Source organism: Penicillium chrysogenum, assembly GCF_028827035.1.
Source record: "Penicillium chrysogenum strain IBT 35668 chromosome Unknown utg000005l_segment0_segment0, whole genome shotgun sequence".
NCBI classification, from domain to species: Eukaryota; Fungi; Ascomycota; class Eurotiomycetes; order Eurotiales; family Aspergillaceae; genus Penicillium; species Penicillium chrysogenum.
The window spans coordinates 5,620,830-5,640,999 of NW_026622753.1; the positions used below are offsets into that span (position 1 = coordinate 5,620,830).

Below are 20,170 nucleotides of genomic sequence, written 5' to 3' on the forward strand. Positions count from 1 at the left end.
ATCCCGACCCAATGCTACACCGAAGAGGCGCGGATGGATACAAAGAAAGGCCGGAGGACAAAGCTGAGGACCGGAATGGACTCGGGGATAGGTATTCACGCTACCAGTACACTCACGGGTCTCTTTTCTTCAAAGTAATGTATAAGCGATCCCACTGGCTTGTCGCCTTCGGTATTTGCGATTCGTTGGGATTGTTCAAGCTCGTGAGGCGGCGTGCCGGCGTGCGCGTCGGGAGTTTGCAATACTGGCATAAACTGGAAGGCGGATCCGGTTTGTGAGCCGCACGAAGACGCCGACATGCAAATAGTGACCGGAAAGCAAGCACGGAGTGAGCGTAAAGCGATTGAAGAGGATGGAAATTGAAGCGCCCGCCGCGTTCACGGAGCTTCAAGCTGAGCGGAGTGCCCAGGTGCTCCGCTTACTCCGCTGACCAAGCGCTTATGTCGGCGCGCGCTTGCGTCTAATTGGCCGCGGCTGTCCCCATTCCAATACCAATTAGATAGAATCTTGTTAGGCACAATAGGTATTACTGGCAATAGTTACAGGTGACAGTTCTATATTGTATTAGGCAAATACCGATTCATCTATCGGGGCCTCTCGTGGTCTATACATACGTTACAATTCAGGGCAGATGTTGCAAACACATGGAGCGGCAGGAGATCTTGAATCTCAGAATTTAGTATAATGTAATAAATACAATATCACTAACCATATTGCGATAGAAGTGTTCAGGAACCAAAGTTCAGAAGAGAGACAGAACGACAAAGGCACATATAAGACCGAAAGAGTAGTCCAATAGTCCAGGCTTGCAGGTACAAGATGAACGCCTTATGCTCATAGAATTCTAGCTTTCCCCACTTAAACTATAAGCTATTTCAATATAGTTACAGCGCGGGGAATTTCTCGGGGTGCATCTTCAAGCTTATGTGTTATAGCAATGATAAGACAGGCTCAGAGGAACCGCACACTGCATACATATGTAGTCTTGCAGGGAGTAAGAAGAGGCGCGTCCTTGGCTATACAAGACAAGGCCATCTGTACATTGCATGCTTTCCACTGTCTTATATTTAACTATAGAACTTGAACGGGAAAATATGTCCAAAAAGAGAACGTAGTACTATAAGATATCATGGCAAGGACAGAGGCCACTTAAACGGACGACTTTTATTGTCGAATTGGTTCAATATCCATTGGTTCCTATGGTCGACAATCGATCTGCCGACTACGCACGCCATTCAAGTTTGTAACAGATGCCCTGCGTGCAAGTCTCTTGACTGAGGATTGGGTACTACATAGCTAGATAATAGCCCATCCCATAGCAAGGATCATGAGCTAAAAAGGAAACCATCGAAGGAGAACCGGTTGTATATTATTGAGAATAAAATTTTGAAGTATCTACCCAAATCTCGTTTATCAACAGCTCCAAACATCCAGGTTGGAGAAAACCCATATTCACAACGAAAACCAAAAGATCAAGCAGGTAAACAGGTCAACAGAAGACAAGAAGAAAAGCACAAGGCCAACACCAAGTAAAAATGAAAAGATGAAAAACGGTGAGACCATAAAGAAAATCAAAGAAAGATACCACAGAATAAGAACAAAGACCGGAATAAACATCACTTCAAACCAAACAAGACCCAAGTATTTTCAGAAAAAGAAGAAAAAGACCCCATTTGTTCCGTCACCTTTTAAGATGACCCCAAGTTTTATACCAATATACCCAAAAAGACAACAACTCCCCTGGCAAAGCCTTATGATAAGCGCTAAGTTTGTGGACTAGAGCCATCACTCATATATGTTCGTTAATACCCATTTCACGAGTCAGAATCATCCGTGACAAGAGCACCACACCCTATTAGTCATTTAGACGGCGTGGGAAAGAGTCATCCCGTTAGGATGTGGGTGGCTCAAGGATCCCGTGCGGAAAGGCAGGGACCTTTGGTGGATGGAGTCCATGTGGGACTGCTGAGCATGGGACATGTCTTGCATGTGTGGTACCATGGGCATCTGGTAGGGCATTGAAGGCTGGGGCATACCCTGGCTAGAGGCAGGTGTGGTGTAATCGACAGGGCTGAAGATGTTCTGGCGGAAAGATGGGGTCCAGGTATCGTACTGACCACTTACTCCCGCGCGTGAGTGATCGGGTGTGGAGTTTTGGAAGGTGTTGTGAGCGGAGTAGTCGAAAGCTGAGACTGAGACGTCGTGGGGACTGATCATCTCTGCTGTTACGGGAGTGCTGAGCATGGGCTGCGAGAATGAATCGCTGTACTGGGGAGGTGTGGTGTAGTAATGGCGGTCCTGGCGGTTTTCGAAGTTGATAGGCTCAGTCATGGAGAAGCTGCCTGGGAGGGAGCGGGCTGATGGCACGTTGTCGATAGGTGTGGTCAAGGAGGTGCATGCTTGCTCGAATGATGAGATGGGGGTCATTAATCCTTGGTTGATGTGTTCGGGCTCTTCGATGGTCACTGAGGAGGTGGTGGAGTCGTCTTCTTCATCGCCCTTAGGGCTAGGGCCGCGGTTCATAGTGTAAACGACCATGTTGCCGTCGACTTCACCTCGTTCAAAACGCTCCTCCATCTTGCGAACTCGTAGGATCTCGTAGATGATCTCGACGTGGGATGGGTGCTTCAAGCTCCGCTTGGTGTCGCCAGCAACATCCTTGAGCTTGTCGGCAGTGATACCGTAAGAACCGAGCTTGCGGATAATGTGAAGCAAGAGCTCAATGCGGTCTAGTAGAATAAGTAAGCAATCAGATCGAGAATAAATTAGACCATAGGAGCTAGATCATACACTCTTTTCTCAGGTGGTCAGGCTCCTTATGCATAACACCGGGAGGCCACCACTCAGGCTTAGTCTTTTCCGGGTCCCCGGTAGTACCGGGGGCGGATCCTGCCGGTGGCTTGCCACCATTGTAAGGGTGTCGGACCTGCTTGCGAGGCTCGATGAATTTAATGAATGCTTTAGCAACCATACGGCAGTTCAGCTGTTGGAAGTGCTTCAGTGCACCCTCATAGTATGCCATGACCTTTTGAGAGTCTCCAATGCGGAGAGGAACCATGTCGGTAGACCCGCTAGGGAGCTCCTCGCTATCGGTATCCTGCTCGTTCAGGCGGTCGTCGATAGAGATAGCAGGAGCGTTGCCCTTACGACGTCTTACCCGACGAGGAGATGCTTCCATTGTCTCTATATTGGGATTAGTATGTGTTGACCTTGGTGTTTAGAACTTTGACATACGGCGAACAGGAGCATGATAGCCAATGCGTTCACCCAGAATCTCGAGGAAGTTCTGGCGAACCTCTGGAGTGAACACAGTGGAGTTTTGTTCTTGAATAGAAGATGATTCATCAACCTTAAGCTTGCCATCACGGTCAAGGTAAATCATAGCAAAGTGAGCATAAGGAGGACGGAATGATGAGCGGGAGTTGGTCATCATTGGCTAAACCAGATGTCAGTAAGAAGGAACCCAGATTTCTCTTGGAAACATACAGGAACATCGCCCCATCCTGGGGGTCCTTCGAGAGCCGAGGCAGACCTCTTCATGGCTCCGCTTGTTGGTTTACTGTAAACCATGGTGGCGGATATAGATGCGTATAGGAACTTGGAATGAAATCGCCTCGATAAGGGTAATTCAGGCTCAGTTGAAGCAGTGTATCAAGATAACCAGGAATGAGAGTGATGTGGGATCTGGATATTGCACGTCTAGGAGAGACTGTTCTCTTTATAGATAGTGTTGCTCGAGTGGCGGGGTTGCGATTCGGAAGAAGTTGGTACTAATGCTGTGGACTTGCAGTCAGCCAACTGCCACCAAGCATCTTCGGCAGCACCAGTCCGTCCCCGGAAGAGGGTATTCTCATGAACACCCAACGGCGGAATGGCCATTCCCGCTCCGGTGCGGGAACCGGTAGGACAAACGCTGGCATTCCGACAAACCGGGATCCAATCAAGCTCTTGCAAACAGAGCCAGAATAGGCGGGATGTACTCACACAGTTGGAGTTCACAATGTGCAGGTGGCTCAATGGGGATGTGAAGCGGATAACTGCAGCACAGTAACTGTTCGTAACCGGGATGCAGGAACGAAAGGAAGCCTCCACTTTGTGTTCCCAAGTAAACGAAAGATGGCACCGGGGGTTGGGACGGTTGAGAATGAAATATCTTGAAAGAAGATGATCAAGTGGGATGATCTTTTAAATAGAGCTGAGGGAGTATAGAAAATCAAGAGGAACAAGAAGGGGATATGCAAGCCTTTTTCAGTTCTAGACTTTAATGCGTACAATGACAAAAGCACGATAAAAAAGTGGCCAGCAACAGAGCATGGATGATCCTAGAAGCCGGAATCCCTCTGTGATCGTATGCGTGCAGCGAGATTGGCGCATTCAAAGTGCAGTAGATGCAGTAGCTTTGGGGGTCCCGATCCAGCATCCCTGTCCCACTATTTGTAGATCGCATATTTTTTATTTTTTATTTTATTTTATTTTATTTTTTAATTATTTTAATTATATTAAATTTTTATTTTTATTCTATGTATTTTATTTATTAAATTCCATATTAATTCCATTAATTTCAAGTCGGGGCAAACCCCAACAGTGGCGCTCATTATCGATCGACCCCCCACAACCAGGCTCATGGCTTGCTGTCAGTTCAAAGATACAAAGGTACAAAGGCACCCTTAGGGGGATCAGATCCCTAACCTTGGAAGTCTTGGAATCACTTACTATTGGCATACGAGGCAACCACCAAGACCTAACAATATAAATGTCAATCATAAACACGAACCTATTAACCCTATAAGCACTCGTATAAGCACTCGCGTCTAGCTGCCAGGCACCCCCAAAATACTGGGAAGGCGCACAGGCCTATTTGAAGCCGTGTGCTATTCTTAATGTGCAGATCGACCTTTCGGTGGTTCCGGTTGAAAAATATAATTCGTCATCGATGCTGTGAATCTAAGAAAAGTACATAGCAAAAGTGTATAATGATGCCTATATTATCCTAATTCTTTTTTTTTTTACATTATGACACTATAACATTATCATATTATATTCCAAGTTACTTACTACTTAAATGTGAAAATTAAATATTATCTGTAACATTTTTTTCTTTCGATCTTCGGATCTCAGCAAAGTGCCCCGACACTAGCAAATGAATCCACATTTCCCCATTCTACGTGAACCTATCAAAATCCCGCTTGTGCATGGCCCAACATCCCGGATCCTGGGAGGTGACTCGCCGATAAACTGTCACTGTTCCTTTTTTATCCCCGTCTGGAGCTTGTTGCTGTTGTCGATCTCGGTTCATTGACAGATACCTAACTCCGGGGTGGCCAAAAACTGTGGGTTTCTGGAATAGACCTTGGCTTCAGCTGAGTATAGCATAGCCCAAAAAAAGCCCCCTGAGATCAGACCCTCACATCTCAATCTCGCCAAATCAATCCAAATCATTTCATTTCAGTAGAAGCGAAAGGGGAATCAAAAAGTACGTGCTAATACGACCGTAGGTCTCGCCTACGCCGGTTTACCCGCGAAAGATGGGCTATAACAAATTCAAAAACCGCTCTAAGACAGATCGAGATAATAGAGTGTTTGGCATCCCAATACGACGGCATGATCTACTCTCTACTCTCGCTTCGGGGAAGAAAATTGGTAGCAAAATGGTTCGAGGAACTATCCCACGGCGGGTTAGTGGCGGTACTTTTTGACGTTGGGCCCTTTTTGTGACAGCCCAATCAGCCGTCTTCCCTTCCCCCGCCTGCGTCTGTGCTGAGAGTCCAGGGGAAAGGAAACTCCGTACCCAGGACTCTGTCAACGCGTCCATCTCCCGTCCCGGTGGATTACACTGGCGTTTTTTGGGGGATATAAACGCCATACAAGTTACACTATCGGTCTTTAACTCTGGAACAAAGGAGATGCTTCGTAACGGCCCAATTCGGTCAATGCTACCCAAAAAGGGGGGAGGAGGATCTAAAACACTACCCACCTACTATCTCTATACTATCTTGACATGACAAAAGGGGAATACATGCGGAAATACTTCTTCGGTCCCACTATCCATCCACGCTATATCGGGGAAGATGCAAGAGGCAGATTTTTCCTTGTTTTTTTTTTAATGCACAAACAACCCCAATCTAATTGTGTACTTTGAGTATTGTATCTATCTGATTAGTCTCATCGAAGTAGACTACTGCCTACCGACATACGGAGTACATAACAATGTAACATTCCAATCGCCGAGCAGTCTATTCCATACAGCAATAGTAACTGCAGAGCCTGTTGCAAATTGGATGTAGTAGCCTCCGAGGCAATGTAGGCAAATCATATTTTTTAGGTTACCGCAAGGCACACATACAACAAAGAAGCAGTGTCGTCGAACTAAACAGTTTTAGGGCAACGGTAGGTACTCCGTACGTTATTTGTCATTCTTTGAGGCAAAATCGCAAAACTAGGCATACCCCAATACTAAGTAACTAAAACAACTACGGCTTCAGCACTGACATCCCCGGATAGTCTCTCTTTGTTTGTGCCCCCGTTACATCTTCCTACTGGGTCGGCTTGTTTGCTTTGCCCATTTAGCCGCTGTGGTTTGTTTTAGCGTGGGGATCAGGACTGCTCTACTCCGTGAACCACTCTATGAGAGAGTCAGGTGAGAGTCAGATAGTTTAAAAAATAAATAAATAAACAAACAAAAGTCCTAGTTGCATTTGGAATCACGGATTACTCCGAATGTACGGAGTACGGACTGCGGAGTACCATATTGAATACTCCGTTACTCCATATTCCAATTCAATTTGAATGGCTTGGTCTAGATTCTAGAACCCCCTTTTTTATTAAACATATCAGAGATCATCAGGGTAACATTTGACAATCGCCAACGAAAGCTTCTCATTGGTACAAAAGGCGATCCCTCCCCAAACGCTCGGACCAGCCACAACGTGGCTCAGTCGCGTGGCTCAGGCGATTTCAAGCACTGCCACAGGGACATGACAGCTGAAGCGGCAAAATTCAGCAGTTACTTAAGGCACGGCAAAGACTCGTTCATGGATGTTCCCTGCTGGTTTTTAATTCAGAAAATTTCGAAAGCCCAAGACAAACGTCAGGAAGTTTGAAAGCTTGGCGTTGCCAATCCTTATCACACTAGTTTCAGAGCAAACATTTTATCAGCGCCAACTATTAATATAGTGACCGCCACTACCGCTTACCCTACCATTAAAAAGGTGGGCTAAAGCGGACTTGTTCGGTGATGCAATCACCCTGAAACCTCAAAATGAGGCGTGGCGGACTCGGCGGATATGTGACAGCGGGTGTGCACTGACGGGAAGAAAATAACTGGGTGGGGGCCAGAGTTTTGAGATAACTGCAACAATCAGACGATCGGGGTCGGGGATGGGAATTTGGTTTACACTTCCAAACAACTTCATGTCTGTGCCCGTCGCACATTTCTGGAACGTTGGAGAAAAGGTCCTGGGCTAATTACAAGGACTGGGATGGCTCTTTAGGTTGGTTCACCGCTACGGGAGTAATCAGGAATGTACAAAAGAACCTCTGGAAGGATGTTTTTCGTCTTAGAACTACTTGATGTCTATAGTTCGTTCCAGAATCGGATGATCCAACAGTCCATCTGGAGCTTATGTCAATCGAAATAGAACTAAGCGGTTTGAAGGAGGGGTAAACATATGGAAAGGGGGGTGGTAGTGTATACAGAGTGTGAGTCAGTTCGCAGAGTATCATCGTGGATAGAGATGGTGGTTTCGAGACTGCATGATCGGTGTGCTACAAAAATACCGTTGAGAGAGGCAACCCGCTCGCATGACAGATGGAGAGCTGAGGATGTTTCCTAGTTAGGTAAGAGATATGTAGCTGCATTCGCTAGAGGATCGTATTCTCCTCGTATTATAGAAACGCCACAGCCTATCAAACCGGCACTCTATTTGGATCTTCGGGACCAAAAAAAGTGCACATGACTAGTGCAGAGTGTTGAGCAAATCCGAGCCACCGCACGCACGATCGTTCAATGATGCACATCGATCGAGCAGGATCGAACCGAAAGAGGCTAGCATTGCGTCAACCAGCGTCCACTATTTCTCGGGGTGTTTTGAGGCCGAAGCCGGGACCCGTAGAGAGTACTTTCCAGGCTCAAATTCGGTATCTTTTAGGTGTAAGATTGGCAGGAGAAGTTCATGGTCAGAAGGACAGTGACATTTACGCTAGTACTTTTGACGTTGGCCAGTAATCGACGATGACTCTTTTAGAAGTGGATCATCCCCTCCCAAGTCCAATCTCGCTTGGACCCTGGGGCCCAGACCCGACCCGACTCGACCCCACTTCCTGGCGGGTCGGGGATGGCGGGCCGGTAAAACTAAACCTGTCAAACTCCATATAGGGTCTAGCGTGTTCTCCACTATCCCAAGGGAAAGGTCAAAGTTGAGGATCATAGGGCCTTTTGACTCTACCCGACAGGTTGGAATTGATGCAGATTTGAGATTTGAATTTAATTGCCACGTTAAGTAGCTTCAAGCTAGAGGTTTCAGGAAGCAATGCCTTACCAGATGCGAAGGTATTTGACATTCCAAGACATCGGCTTACATCTGGCGTAAACAAAAGTCCGATTCTCATGTGCCCTAGTGATAGTACTGTTGATCATAGCATCACTTTTCTTCGGGCAGCCAATCGCAATGAGCGTTCATTCCAGCCTTGGAATATCATCGCCTATCCTATTGTAAGCGAAGAAAGCATTTCAAATATGCATCCTGTGGTGGCTTTCAATAATGCTTAATGCATTCCAAATGGATATGCAAACTTTCTGTTCCTGCTGCTTGCAATAGATGAATACATTAGAACCAAGCAAAAAGCAATATGAAACAGTAGGAAATTATTTCTCCATTGTGGCACGGCCCGAAGGGCCGCCCATAGTGTCCCTACAGGTCGGGGCAGCACTACTGCACTTAATCTATTGTTGGTCACCCAATGTGTTGCAGATAGAATACAATTGCAACCATGTACTTTGGTATACCTACAACTACCGAGATTCTCTACGTTAACCCCTGAGACTGTCGTCTCGACCTAGTCAATCTAGTCTATATGTGGTAGGAGCAATTTCGGTTGGTGACGGTGCAAAGCCCAAAGCTCCTACGCGCAATTCGTACTTTGTACCTAGTCAGTCTGATCGGATTGGCTGAATTTTCTTCAATGCATTGTCCTCGGTCCATTTTACGGTCCATCCTTCGCCCGGACTCGCTTTCGCTTACTCCGTTCTCCGTAGCCCTGTGATAGTCAGGAGGCAGGAGGCACCCTTGCAGCGGAAAATTACTTAGGTCGCCTCAGTGGGGGAACGTGGAAATCACCTGCATATAGTATACGATACATGTAAGGGGAGAAACCCCAAGAGAAAAATATCTATGAAGGATCAGGATGCTTTGATAGTTTGAACCGTAGCTTTGGATTGAAACTCTATAAACTTATCCAGTTCCTTGGTTCACGAAAAAGTTACCATATCCAACAGCGGGAAGTGGGGGGGGTCCTCACCTCTCGACGACCTTGGGAGATCACAGAATCCCTGATACCTGGATGGCGCGAATGGGGAAGTGGCTTATCTGTCCAATCCATCGGAATTTTCCCATAGAGGTCCTTGCATCATACTTTGTGTCCAACTTTCACCCACAGCCAATCATTGCCCTATTCTTCCGTGCACTGGCACTACCTAGTTCCTTTACGTTGATAGTGCAAACTCTGCTAAGGAACTGTAAACTCTTCCCCGGGCCACTCTTAATCCCCAAAGCTTCCTAACGAATCCACCATAGCGGAACCCATTACTCGCGATCACGTTTACAGCACAGCCTTACTCCTTTTTTCGTTCTACTCCCACTTTTCCCATCCGACAAGATATATCGCGTTCCCAGCAACCCACTAACCCGCCAGTCTAGTCTCTAGTGTCCGCTTATCCCCGATCCGCGGACCAATACAATCATCGTAACCATTGACCCAGTGGACCATTTGCATCCCCGTCACCTGCAAAGACGGACAAATTTCCCGAAGCAGCACCCGCAAGATCGCCCCTGGATATCTGTGTCTGGTCCCGATCGAGTGGTGAGGCTGGAACGGATGTCACCGTATAGACTTTGAAGGATCATCGCCTTTATTTATCTTTCGGGGATCCAATGTGGTGAAAAGAAAACTGGAGCCCGACTGACCAACGAACAAGACCGTTCAATTTCCACTGATCCCCGACCATAGGGCTTTTTGTGGCTCTCTTCAACCCCCCGGGAGCGCCCGGTTTCCACGCGAGTCAGTGGCTGGGGAAAAATTATGCGCTGCGGGGCAGACAGTGACAAATACATCCCAGCATCTCCATTCGCCCCATAATTAAGGTGCATGCCATTATTACCAACTACTGTGCTGACTGTGGGCTTTCTGCGTCTGTCGTGGATTATGTAGCTCTCCAACAGGAAACTCGATTACGGGCATGAAGGTGCCACTTCTATTCCACCGGGATTCGCTCATTTCCGAATCGTTCAATGCAAGGAATTACCCTTCCGTTCCATCCGTAGAGCTAATCAAGTGGGACATCCTGAAGAGATTTTGAGTTCTAAGTATCAAAGTTTCGAATCTAGGTCTGGTATTCCCCGTATTCCCCTCATTTCGATCACCATGGCTCTAATTCTACACTTCCTGTTGTGCGAGGCGGGTTTTAGTGTTTGGCTACGGGAGAAGCGATCCTTCAGTCCCGCCACATTGGTACTCTAGGGCAAAGATAGGTGCATTGTGCATTGCATGGGATTGTCGCGGTGTGCGGTGGTGCTTGTGGGTATGTTCCCACCGTGGCTGGCTTCGCTCTTCCCCCTCAGGGCTGAGTCGATCGAAGGCTAGCAGGCGTTCCAGATCCCGATTGAGTCTCGACAATTCAGATGTTTCTTGGAATATATATTATTATACGGTTGACTATTATGCAGATAGTTCAGGCCGCTGGTCTTTTTAGGAAGTATAAAATAATCAAAATGAAATCTGTTCGCGTCCCGAGAGGGGAAGATGGAACAGGTACTAGACAAACCAACGCCTTGTGGGTTCATGACGTTCCTGGAAAAGACTTCCAGTTTGCAGAGACCTACCATCGTATGTGTAGGACTGGAGCTGGGCTGATGCGCCGGTAGCGTGCATAGTGGATAGTGCAGAAGACAGACCGTCATTATGGAGCACTCTATACAGAGACGGGATCAAATTCCGTAGGCTGGTCGCACAACCAGCTCCCAAATCGCCAGCCACTGATGCACACTGGACTCCATACTATGTACGATCGACCTGGGAAGCGGGGATGACGTCCGGTCTTTGTTCGGTGTGAAGACAGTTACCATTTTGAGTGGAGGCGGACTTTGGACGAAAGGAGAAAGTGGATAAATTCGTAGTTTGACAGTGCATGAGCACACAAATCCAGCGAAAGTAGCAAGACAAATTGAAACGAATTCGCTTGGAAAGCACAAATTCTCCCCCGAGTCGAGTCACTATCCGGGAAACCCTGATCGTAGTCCGTGCGAGATCGATCTACCTCTGTGAACATTGCCTCTTTTGTCGACGTGCACAACCCTGGGGAGTTCGCGATCTCAAGATCAAGATTGCTGTCTCTCTGGTTGGTTCATCAAGACATGGCCCATCGAACAAGATTCCGGTGTCCACCTTCGAGATCAGTCGTGCAGCCGTGTTTTGAGGTCATCCACACCCCTTGCCTGGGATCTGGATAGCTGAAACATATCCTGAACGCAGGTCCACAGCCAATCAGATTCTATGAATGGGGAAAGGATGGAAGGTAATACCATGCGATCGTTAGATTTAGACGCGAGAAAGATGCCCTATACGTATGTTGTAGATGATATCCCTTGTGTTTCGAAATTGTTAACAGTGGAAGTGGATTAAACATCTGACGTGCAAATCAAAGTCGAAATCCACTTCTTGTCATTGCCCCTCCTTTTTGCCCCTCTCAACACCTTTGGCATCGGGAAATATATATACAACATATTTCAGGTTGAGATATTTCAGACAGCTATACCAGGTACTTCAATGAAACAGTCGTTCCTTATGTTGTATTTGAACAATTTACTCCATACATGCATGTACTATAATTCCAACCGCGTGGAGAGTCTGTTTTGCAGGCAGCAAGGAGGTTATGCAGGAGTGTCGTATACCTGTTTGAAATTGGCATATCTATTTTTTTCTTGCCGGAGATATATTCTCAGGATGTAATCGTCGAACCAGAGAGAGGGGGAAACCATGTGGAGGAGGGCCTATGTACATGGTTTTATTATGTCGAAGATGACAATCTTAGCATCATGTCCTCGCGGAATAACTGCAACATACAGATGAGTACGGAGTAGAGCTTACAATTTGTTATATTTACCCGAAGGCCTCCGAGTAGACGATGGACAGGTGGCCAACCTTTCACCGCTACAATGAATTACTCTGGGATATCAAGATGTCACCGCCACGTTTAGTACAAGACACTACTGCAGATAATCATCGTAAACGATGATTCTAGTCTGGGAATGCTGTCTGTTCGTTTAGTTTGATGTACAATTACGTTGTTCAGCTGTTCACTTGAGTCTAGACAATGATGTCGGTAGTCTTCAGGTTATCCACATATAAACATGTAGTGCACGGCCACAATTTGATCAAAATGTCCAAAAAGAAGGAAGGTAATGTACGAAAGGGAATCACTTTTATCTTTTAGTTCGCAGGGTCAAAATCCAATCGGATGTCCTCATACATCGAGGTAAACCATCTCCAACATGAAACAAGGCTCGGGGACAGCATATTAAAAAGAAAGAAAAGGAATCAAGGCAGACATTCAACCATTTAGCCACTCTCCCACCGTTTATGTCCATCCCTGTCAGGGGGGTCCCCTGAACTGTGCAATGAAAAACTTTTCTTCAGTACATGTACATGCATATATGCACAGACACTGGCGCCACATTCAGCACCGCAAAGTTACATTTGAACGGTCAGGAAGGATCTGCTGTCAACATGACCCATGCAAGCAGCAAAGAGCATCTGGGACCTCTTAGGATCGGCCCGAGGTACCAAAAAGAAAAGAAAACCCGGCCTCCCCGAGCCACTCAGAGCTGCATGGACGGGGTTCAACTCGGGTGGGCTGGCTGAGTGATCTCTTTTGCCATGAACAGGAAATGCGGGGATTCGAGGCCGCTGCAAGCGATTGAATTTTTACGGCTATTGCGAGGAAATAATGCCACCGTCGCTGTCGAGAAGGCCGGCCTCCTTGGCAAGCTCGTAGAATTTGCCGCCGCTCTTGATCAGCTCTGCAGGCGTGTCGAATTCAGCCACTCGCCCCTTGTCCAGAACGACAATCCGATCTGAATCGATGATTGTGTTGATGCGGTGCGCGATCGTGATAATTGTCCGATCGGAGAAGATGCTGCTGCGCAGGGTGCGCTGCAGCAGCGCATCTGTCTCCACGTCAACTGCAGCCTGTCGCCATGGTTAGCTGAAACTATCATCCAAAAAATAGAGACAGAACTATCTTACCGTTGCCTCGTCCAGAACAAGGATATTACTAGGAGTCAAAAGAGCGCGGGCGAGAGAGACTAGCTGGCGCTGGCCTTGACTCAAGTTGGAGCCTGCAATAATGTGTCAGGGGACAGGATGCCTTAGGCTGTATGTAGACGCAGATAGTCACTTACCCCCTTCTTGAATCTGAGCATCCAGTTGTCCGTCCATCCTCGAGACATGGTCCTTCAATCTCGCATGATCTGTTTATTGCAAACCGTTAGTCGCTGGGCGCTGCGGTAAATGGATCTAAGTGAAACCAACCTATAACGCTCCAAAGCTCGGTGTCATCGTGCACATGACGAGGATCCAAGTTGTCGCGCAAAGTGCCTTCGAACATAGCGGGATCTTGAGGGATGATAGCAAGACGTCCACGAAGATCAGTCAACCCGATTGTAGACACATCGAGCCCATCAATACTAAATGTTTGTTAGCCTGGAGAACAGAGACGAAAGGTAATAGTGGTATGTTCTTACCTGATGTTTCCTTCGACGCCCTCGATAATCCGGAAGAGGGCCAGCGTGAGCGAACTCTTTCCGGCGCCTGTTCGGCCAACAACACCGATCTTCTCCTTAGGCTTGATATTGAGACTAACATCCTTGAGCACAAGGTCAAGCCCAGGGCGATAGCGGGTGCTGTAGTTATTGAACTCCACGGCACCTTGAGCCGGCCAGCCGATGGCAGGGCGACGTTTGAAGATCACGTCGGGTGCCTCACTCGGGAGATTAGCGTACTCGAGAACTCGCTCAACTGACACGATGTTGGTCTCAACCTCGACAGTCTGGCGGACAATCCAGTTCAGAGACTGCGTAATCTGCAGAGCATATGACATGGCCAAACCAACCGTGCCCGGTGAAATCTCAGTGCCAGTCGCAACGGCCATAATTGCAAGTCCCGCGGATGCAAGAATGATGATTGAACCAATGAACTCGAGTCGAACGGCAAGCCAGCGGTTGGCGCTGATGGATGGGAAGTAAGCCCGGAGGTTAGCATCCATGCGCCATTCATTCTCAAGGGCGAATCGATTCTCCTGTCGGTAGGCACGGATGGTGGAGATACCGCCCAGAGATTCCTGGAAGTGAGCGTAGATTGGGCTTCGAGTGACACTGTCCAGACGTTTCAACTCCCGTGAGGTACTCAGGTAGTATTTCTGGTAGCTAAGGTAGATATAACCCAAAGGAACGACGAATAGCAAGAAGTACGGGGTGGCTGACGCAATGACAATCATGGTGAACACCGCACGGGCAGAGTTTGCGAACAACATATTGAAAGTGCGAGCAAGTACCTCATCGACTCGATAAATGTCACTAGAGAAACGGTTGAGGATGCGGCCAGATGGTGTGGTTTCAAAGAAGCTCATGGGGGAGCGGAAGATAGCAAATGCCATCCGCTCGTGAAGCTTTCGGGATGCTTCGATAGAGCAGAAAATCCACAGGATCAAGTTCTGCACAATGACCAAGAGGGATGATCCCAGGCCAAGCGCCAAGTAGACACCAATGAACTTTCCAACCTTAGCATTGCTTCCATGGGCTTCGTTCCAGTCAGTCCAGCGCTTCAACCAGAAGTTGCCCACCACTTGAGCGGTCTGAGAAGCCACCAAGGCAAGCAAGTAAACAATGACTGCCACGATATTGCTATCCTTTGCGTATTGACCGTAAACACCCCATTTCACCTTGCCTTGCTCTGCGACTTCTTGGGTCTGCTTGCTCTTGAGGACGTTCTCCTCATCTCCCAGCTTGCGCCGGGGACCTTGCCAGCTCACAGTGCTTGCACGGCGCAAGGTGACGGTACTTGTCCGTCTACGGGCCTCGCCAGCTCCTCCCTTGATGGGAATAAGGTCACCAAGTTGTTCCGCCTCGTCGCTGTCCGATGTACCACCGTCCTGAACGATGGTGGTTGTGACTGAGCTGTCGGGGCTAGCTAGTTCATCTGAGCCACTCCCAGTACCCTCATCATCCGAGTCAACTGTCGTAGAGCGAACGAGATTCGAGATCTCCCCCTTCATGGCCATCAGTTGTTCATAGGTTCCTTTCTCGATGATGGTCTTGTCCCGCAGCAGGCCGATAAAGTCAGCCTCCTTTAGTACAGTGATTGCGTTTGTTGCAAGAATTCTGGTCTTGCCACTGAGGAGGCCAGTTTTGCCGAGTACTCTATTGATGATGTGACGTCCAACATGCTGATCGACCGCAGAGAGAATGTCGTCCAAGAGATAGATATCGGCACGAGCATACACAGCTCTGGCGAGTGTCAACCGTGCCTTTTGTCCTCCTGAAAGGGAAATGCCACGTTCTCCGACTTCGGTCTGATCACCATCGGGCAAGTTCTTAAAGTCGTCGAGTAAAGCACAGGCCTCAACGGTGAGATCATAGAATGATGGGTCCCATCGGTGTCCAAAGACAATGTTTTCTCGGACACTGGCATTCATAACCCACGGCGCTTGGGCGACATACGCGATTCGACCACGTACAATCACCTCTCCCTGGTTCTTCCACAGGTCACCCAGCAATGACTGTAGGAGAGAAGATTTTCCAGCGCCAACCCGTCCAACAATACAGCTGAGCTCTCCTTTGCGTGCACTGAGATCGATGTTTTCCAGCACAGTCTCCCCGCTATGACGATTCCAAGTGAACGAGGCATCGCGGACACGGACAGACTCGTCACCGATTTGCGCCACGGGATCTTGGAGGATAACAGCATCAGTCTGCAGCTCCTCTGCGGTTAGATACTCTATCAATCGCGTCACCGCCACAGAAGATTCAATAACGGCTGTAATCACCATAGGCAAGATAGAAAGCGGGAATGTGAGCAAATTGAACAGCGTCAAAGCAGGGAACACAATCTCAGTAGTCAAAGGTTTATCATTCGTCAACACGAAGACAGTGAATGTGGAGCAGGACACGAGGAAAGGGGTAGACTGCCAGGTGAAGTTGGCAATGGATTGAGTGGCGCCAATTTTGCGGAGCGTGTTCAGCTCGAGATCATTTCTGATATGGCTGAGTTTGTTCATGAAAGCCGTGTTCCAGGCGTAGAGCTTGATGCTCTTGATATTGTTCAGAATCTCAGTCATCAATCGGGTCCTCGAATCCTTGTTCTTCATTTGGATGATCTGCAACTTCTTCATCATTCGAGCAATGACACCGTTCAAAGGAATCATGAAAATCATGACTCCGATACCAGCAAACATGCTCGGTCCAAGAAGTTGGTAAAGGGAGAGCATACACAGGGTGATTTGGAAAGGCGCAGAGATTAGCTGAGTGCCGAACTGGGTCAGATCTGCAACGCGCTGCTGGTCAACCGCCATGTGATTGACAATATCACCTGTCGTCTTTGCCGAGCGCCCTTCGTTTGATAGTTTCAGCGACTTAGCATAAATCATAGCAGTCAAGGCTGATTTGACTCTCATGCCAGTGTCAAAGGCACGCTGGAAATATTGATGGAGGAAACTTGTCTGGCAGACAGAAACAACAAACATTGACAAGGCGATGACGACACCCCTGATGACAGGCTGCGGGTCCGGGCTTCCATACGAGTGAATGAAGGCAATGAGAAGTCGTAGAAGTTGCGGTTGCACAAATGCAAGGATATCGCTTCCGAATTTGATTATCGCACCACGCACATAGGGTGCACCGAAAGCCTTGAAGAGCGCTGTCCACAGAGATGGCTTCGCCTTTTCGAGCTGTTCATCCCACGCCTCCTGTAGGGCATTGCCCGTGACCCGGGTGGTATCGCGTCTGCGGAGGTTCCAGAGGTCGTCCTGGGTCAAGTAGTTTTTGTATCCATATTTCATCATCGGAGTCATCCAACTGAAAGTGAGAACCGAGAAAACATCAGCATAATTGTAGGGACACTCGTCCTCGTCTCCGAGCGCATCGTAGGCGCTTTGCTTCTTGGGCACGAAATATTCTAGCACAAATTCAAAGAGTGCTAGTCCCAAGCTGATATTGAAACAGACAAAGTAAGGAAGTCGGCCGATATATTCCTTGCGCGCGACCAGGGACCGGAGTTTGACGGCGTAGGCGATGATGAAGAAAAGCCAGTAAAATAGGACAACCCCATTGGGCTGTCTACTCCGCCAATGTTCCAAATATTGCACTGAGGTTATCACCCCCAGCGAAACAATTGTCAGGATGGAAGCCCAGAAGCGAAAATCGGCCCAGAAGCTTTTGGGGTCTGATTCGACCTGGATCGCAGCTTGAAGGGCGGTAACAACGATGAGAGCGGCGAGAACAGCCTATGAACAAAATACCAGTAGTTAGTACATTATCAATGACGTCCAAGGAGGTGCGAAGGTGCGCGGGGGGTGTCCGGCATGTACTAACCAACTTGGTATAGAAGTGCCAATTCTTCGATACGGGCTGCGGAATCCGCTTCCTCAGTAACAACCACAAGGCGCCCAGTCCGCTCAGTGTACCCCAGACAGCTACTACAGCCACAATCACGTCAAGGAAGCATGGCGTCAGATCGAATCTCGATGAGCTGAGAGGGCCCCAGCCCTCGCTATCTGTGCAGAAAGGCTGTCGCCGGGAATCAAGCGCCGATCCAAGGGAATGTAAGAGGTGCCCCGGGCGGGACGCCTCCAGGACCACCTGGGATTGGCCATCCAGCATTTTTCTTAGTGACTTCGTCCCAGTATGCCTTTCTGTGCACAGGCAAGAAAAGATACAACGTTGGAGAAGTACCACGAGGAAAGAATGGGGTGTTGGTGCAAGCTAGGCTGCTGACAAAAGCAAGAACGGGCAGCTCCACTTTACGGGGAAATTCCCGAAGTCGGGGCTGCTTACCATACTCATTCGTATTCGAAGTCAGGCTAATTAATTAATTACACTGCACTTGTACACATGGAGGCAGGGTTGTCTGGAGTTCTTGCATGAGACTTGCGTAACATGAATTAACAGCCTATGTACCTAGGTAGGTATGTCTTCCTGACTCACCTCATGTCCGAATACGAATTTTCCAAGACATTTTCACGTGATCCGAAATGATGTAATCCTCGGGGATAAGCGCACTAAGACCGATGCGGCTATTTCTTATCGGCGTTGGATTTCAACTTTGGAACCTTAGAAAGGCTGATGGCTTCGAGAACCGTTTATAATGCTGGTCAACATGGATGTTTCCATCGTTTTTATTTATATATACTAGTAGTAATCTAAAAGAATTCGTATCCTTTACTTGCCACAAGTAACGAATTTCCGAATCGGGATAGCACAATATATATTTTTTGGTATGGGCTATATAAAATTTTTGGACATCAATCATTGCCCTTAGTAAATTCCTCAATGACCTTTGATATCTCTTCATTCCCCGAGGTATGTGCATACTCGGCTGCACTACCCCAGCTTCCTATTTTATATGGATCTGCCTCATGCTCTAACAACCACTTAACCCGCTCAACTGCTCCTGCCATGACTGCATACACAATCGCGTACTGTGCGACCATGTGTCGGGACTCTTCTTTCTGATTAACATCAGCCCCACGAGCAACCAGTAGCTCCATTACTGGAATCCTGCTGGTATCGAATTCCCGGCTTGGGACCACACGCCCAGCATGTGGATTCGTACCGGGAGGACAAACCCCTGCAGCATAGTGTAGTGGTACGCCGTTTTGAATCTTAGCACCTGCGTCTAAAAGCATACACACAGACTCAACCCCCCCCATGAATTGCAGCTGCCTCGAGTGCAGCACACGATGAAGTATCTGGTCCACCACACCTGTCATGTGTGGTTTTCTGCACGCCAAGGTTGGGATTGGCCCCATGGTCGAGAAACCAACGAAGAAGAGGGGGGCTCTTGACAGTCCGAGGGAGAAGAGTACTACCATAGTAACCTGGGGTGTTGGGAGTCCATCCATACTGGGTAAGAAGCTCAAAGAGGGCAATTTGTCGTTCCAAAGGTACGCAGAAGATATTGCTTGGAGTTTCGCGAACAATGGGAGAGCCACGATCGAGGAGATAATGAGCAACCTCAATATTGCCAGAGCGTAGGGCACGTGTAAGACCATGGTGAAGAAAAGCAGGCGTCAGATTATTAGATGACACGATGCACTGAATGATGGAGAGCGGGCCGTGCTGGCAGGCGGATTCAAAGGGCACGAAGAAGGCGGGAACTAGACCAACCGACCCGGGATTTTCACTGATAAAGACAGCATCAGCGGGCTCCAGTATGGGCAGATCATCATATTTAGATCCCATTGTCCGTGACTGAGGCTGCATTTGCTGCCGCGAAGGAGTGCCCTTGTTGTTGTTGTTACTGCTTCTGGCGTTTGCTTGTTGCTTAGCAGCCATAATTTGTATTTGATGGCGGCGTGCATCAAGCATTAGCTGCTGTTGACGCTGCTGTTGTGAAGACATGTTGCCCAAAGCGATGATAGATTCTGGTCTCCTATATATTGAGTTTTGCCAAAGTTGAGAGATTGATGCCAAAGAGACGCATGGGCCTTGCGATGCCAGTCATGTGATAGCCTATACAAACGGATTTGAAAATGTGTACTCACAGATCAAGTATAAGAAAAGCCAATCATGAGTTAATTGGAGTACTTACATGCCTTGAGGAACGACACATTAATCCATTAACCATTCTTCACTTTGAATAACCTGAGTCTTATTTTAATCGACCTCATCCTTTGGACCAAAAT

At 48.0% G+C, this 20,170-nt stretch overlaps 4 protein-coding genes across 4 annotated transcripts; 1 reads left to right on the forward strand and 3 right to left on the reverse strand.

Moving 5' to 3' along the window:
* Positions 1–11: 11 nt before the first annotated feature.
* On the forward strand, positions 12–278 carry N7489_010536 (uncharacterized protein; the record flags this gene model as incomplete). Its single annotated transcript, XM_056716285.1, has 1 exon — positions 12–278. The coding sequence occupies one exon, from the start codon at positions 12–14 to the stop codon at positions 276–278; it is 267 nt and encodes an 88-aa protein (XP_056563907.1).
* A 1,585-nt stretch (positions 279–1,863) lies between these two features.
* Positions 1,864–3,594, reverse strand: N7489_010537 (uncharacterized protein; the record flags this gene model as incomplete). The annotated part of the gene is made up of 4 exons (XM_056716286.1): positions 3,487–3,594; positions 3,235–3,436; positions 2,791–3,183; positions 1,864–2,729 (listed from the first exon to the last, which is right to left on the reverse strand). The coding sequence occupies exons 1-4, from the start codon at positions 3,568–3,570 to the stop codon at positions 1,864–1,866; spliced, it is 1,545 nt and encodes a 514-aa protein (XP_056563908.1). The 5' UTR covers positions 3,571–3,594.
* Positions 3,595–13,203: 9,609 nt separating this feature from the next.
* On the reverse strand, positions 13,204–18,146 carry N7489_010538 (ATP-binding cassette glutathione S-conjugate transporter YCF1; the record flags this gene model as incomplete). The annotated part of the gene is made up of 6 exons (XM_056716287.1): positions 13,204–13,461; positions 13,519–13,610; positions 13,674–13,742; positions 13,804–13,958; positions 14,016–17,770; positions 17,859–18,146. The coding sequence occupies 6 exons, from the start codon at positions 18,144–18,146 to the stop codon at positions 13,204–13,206; spliced, it is 4,617 nt and encodes a 1,538-aa protein (XP_056563909.1).
* A 641-nt stretch (positions 18,147–18,787) lies between these two features.
* On the reverse strand, positions 18,788–19,886 carry N7489_010539 (ankyrin repeat domain-containing protein; the record flags this gene model as incomplete). Its single annotated transcript, XM_056716288.1, has 2 exons — positions 18,788–19,248; positions 19,310–19,886. The coding sequence occupies 2 exons, from the start codon at positions 19,884–19,886 to the stop codon at positions 18,788–18,790; spliced, it is 1,038 nt and encodes a 345-aa protein (XP_056563910.1).
* Between the last annotated feature and the right edge of the window lie 284 nt (positions 19,887–20,170).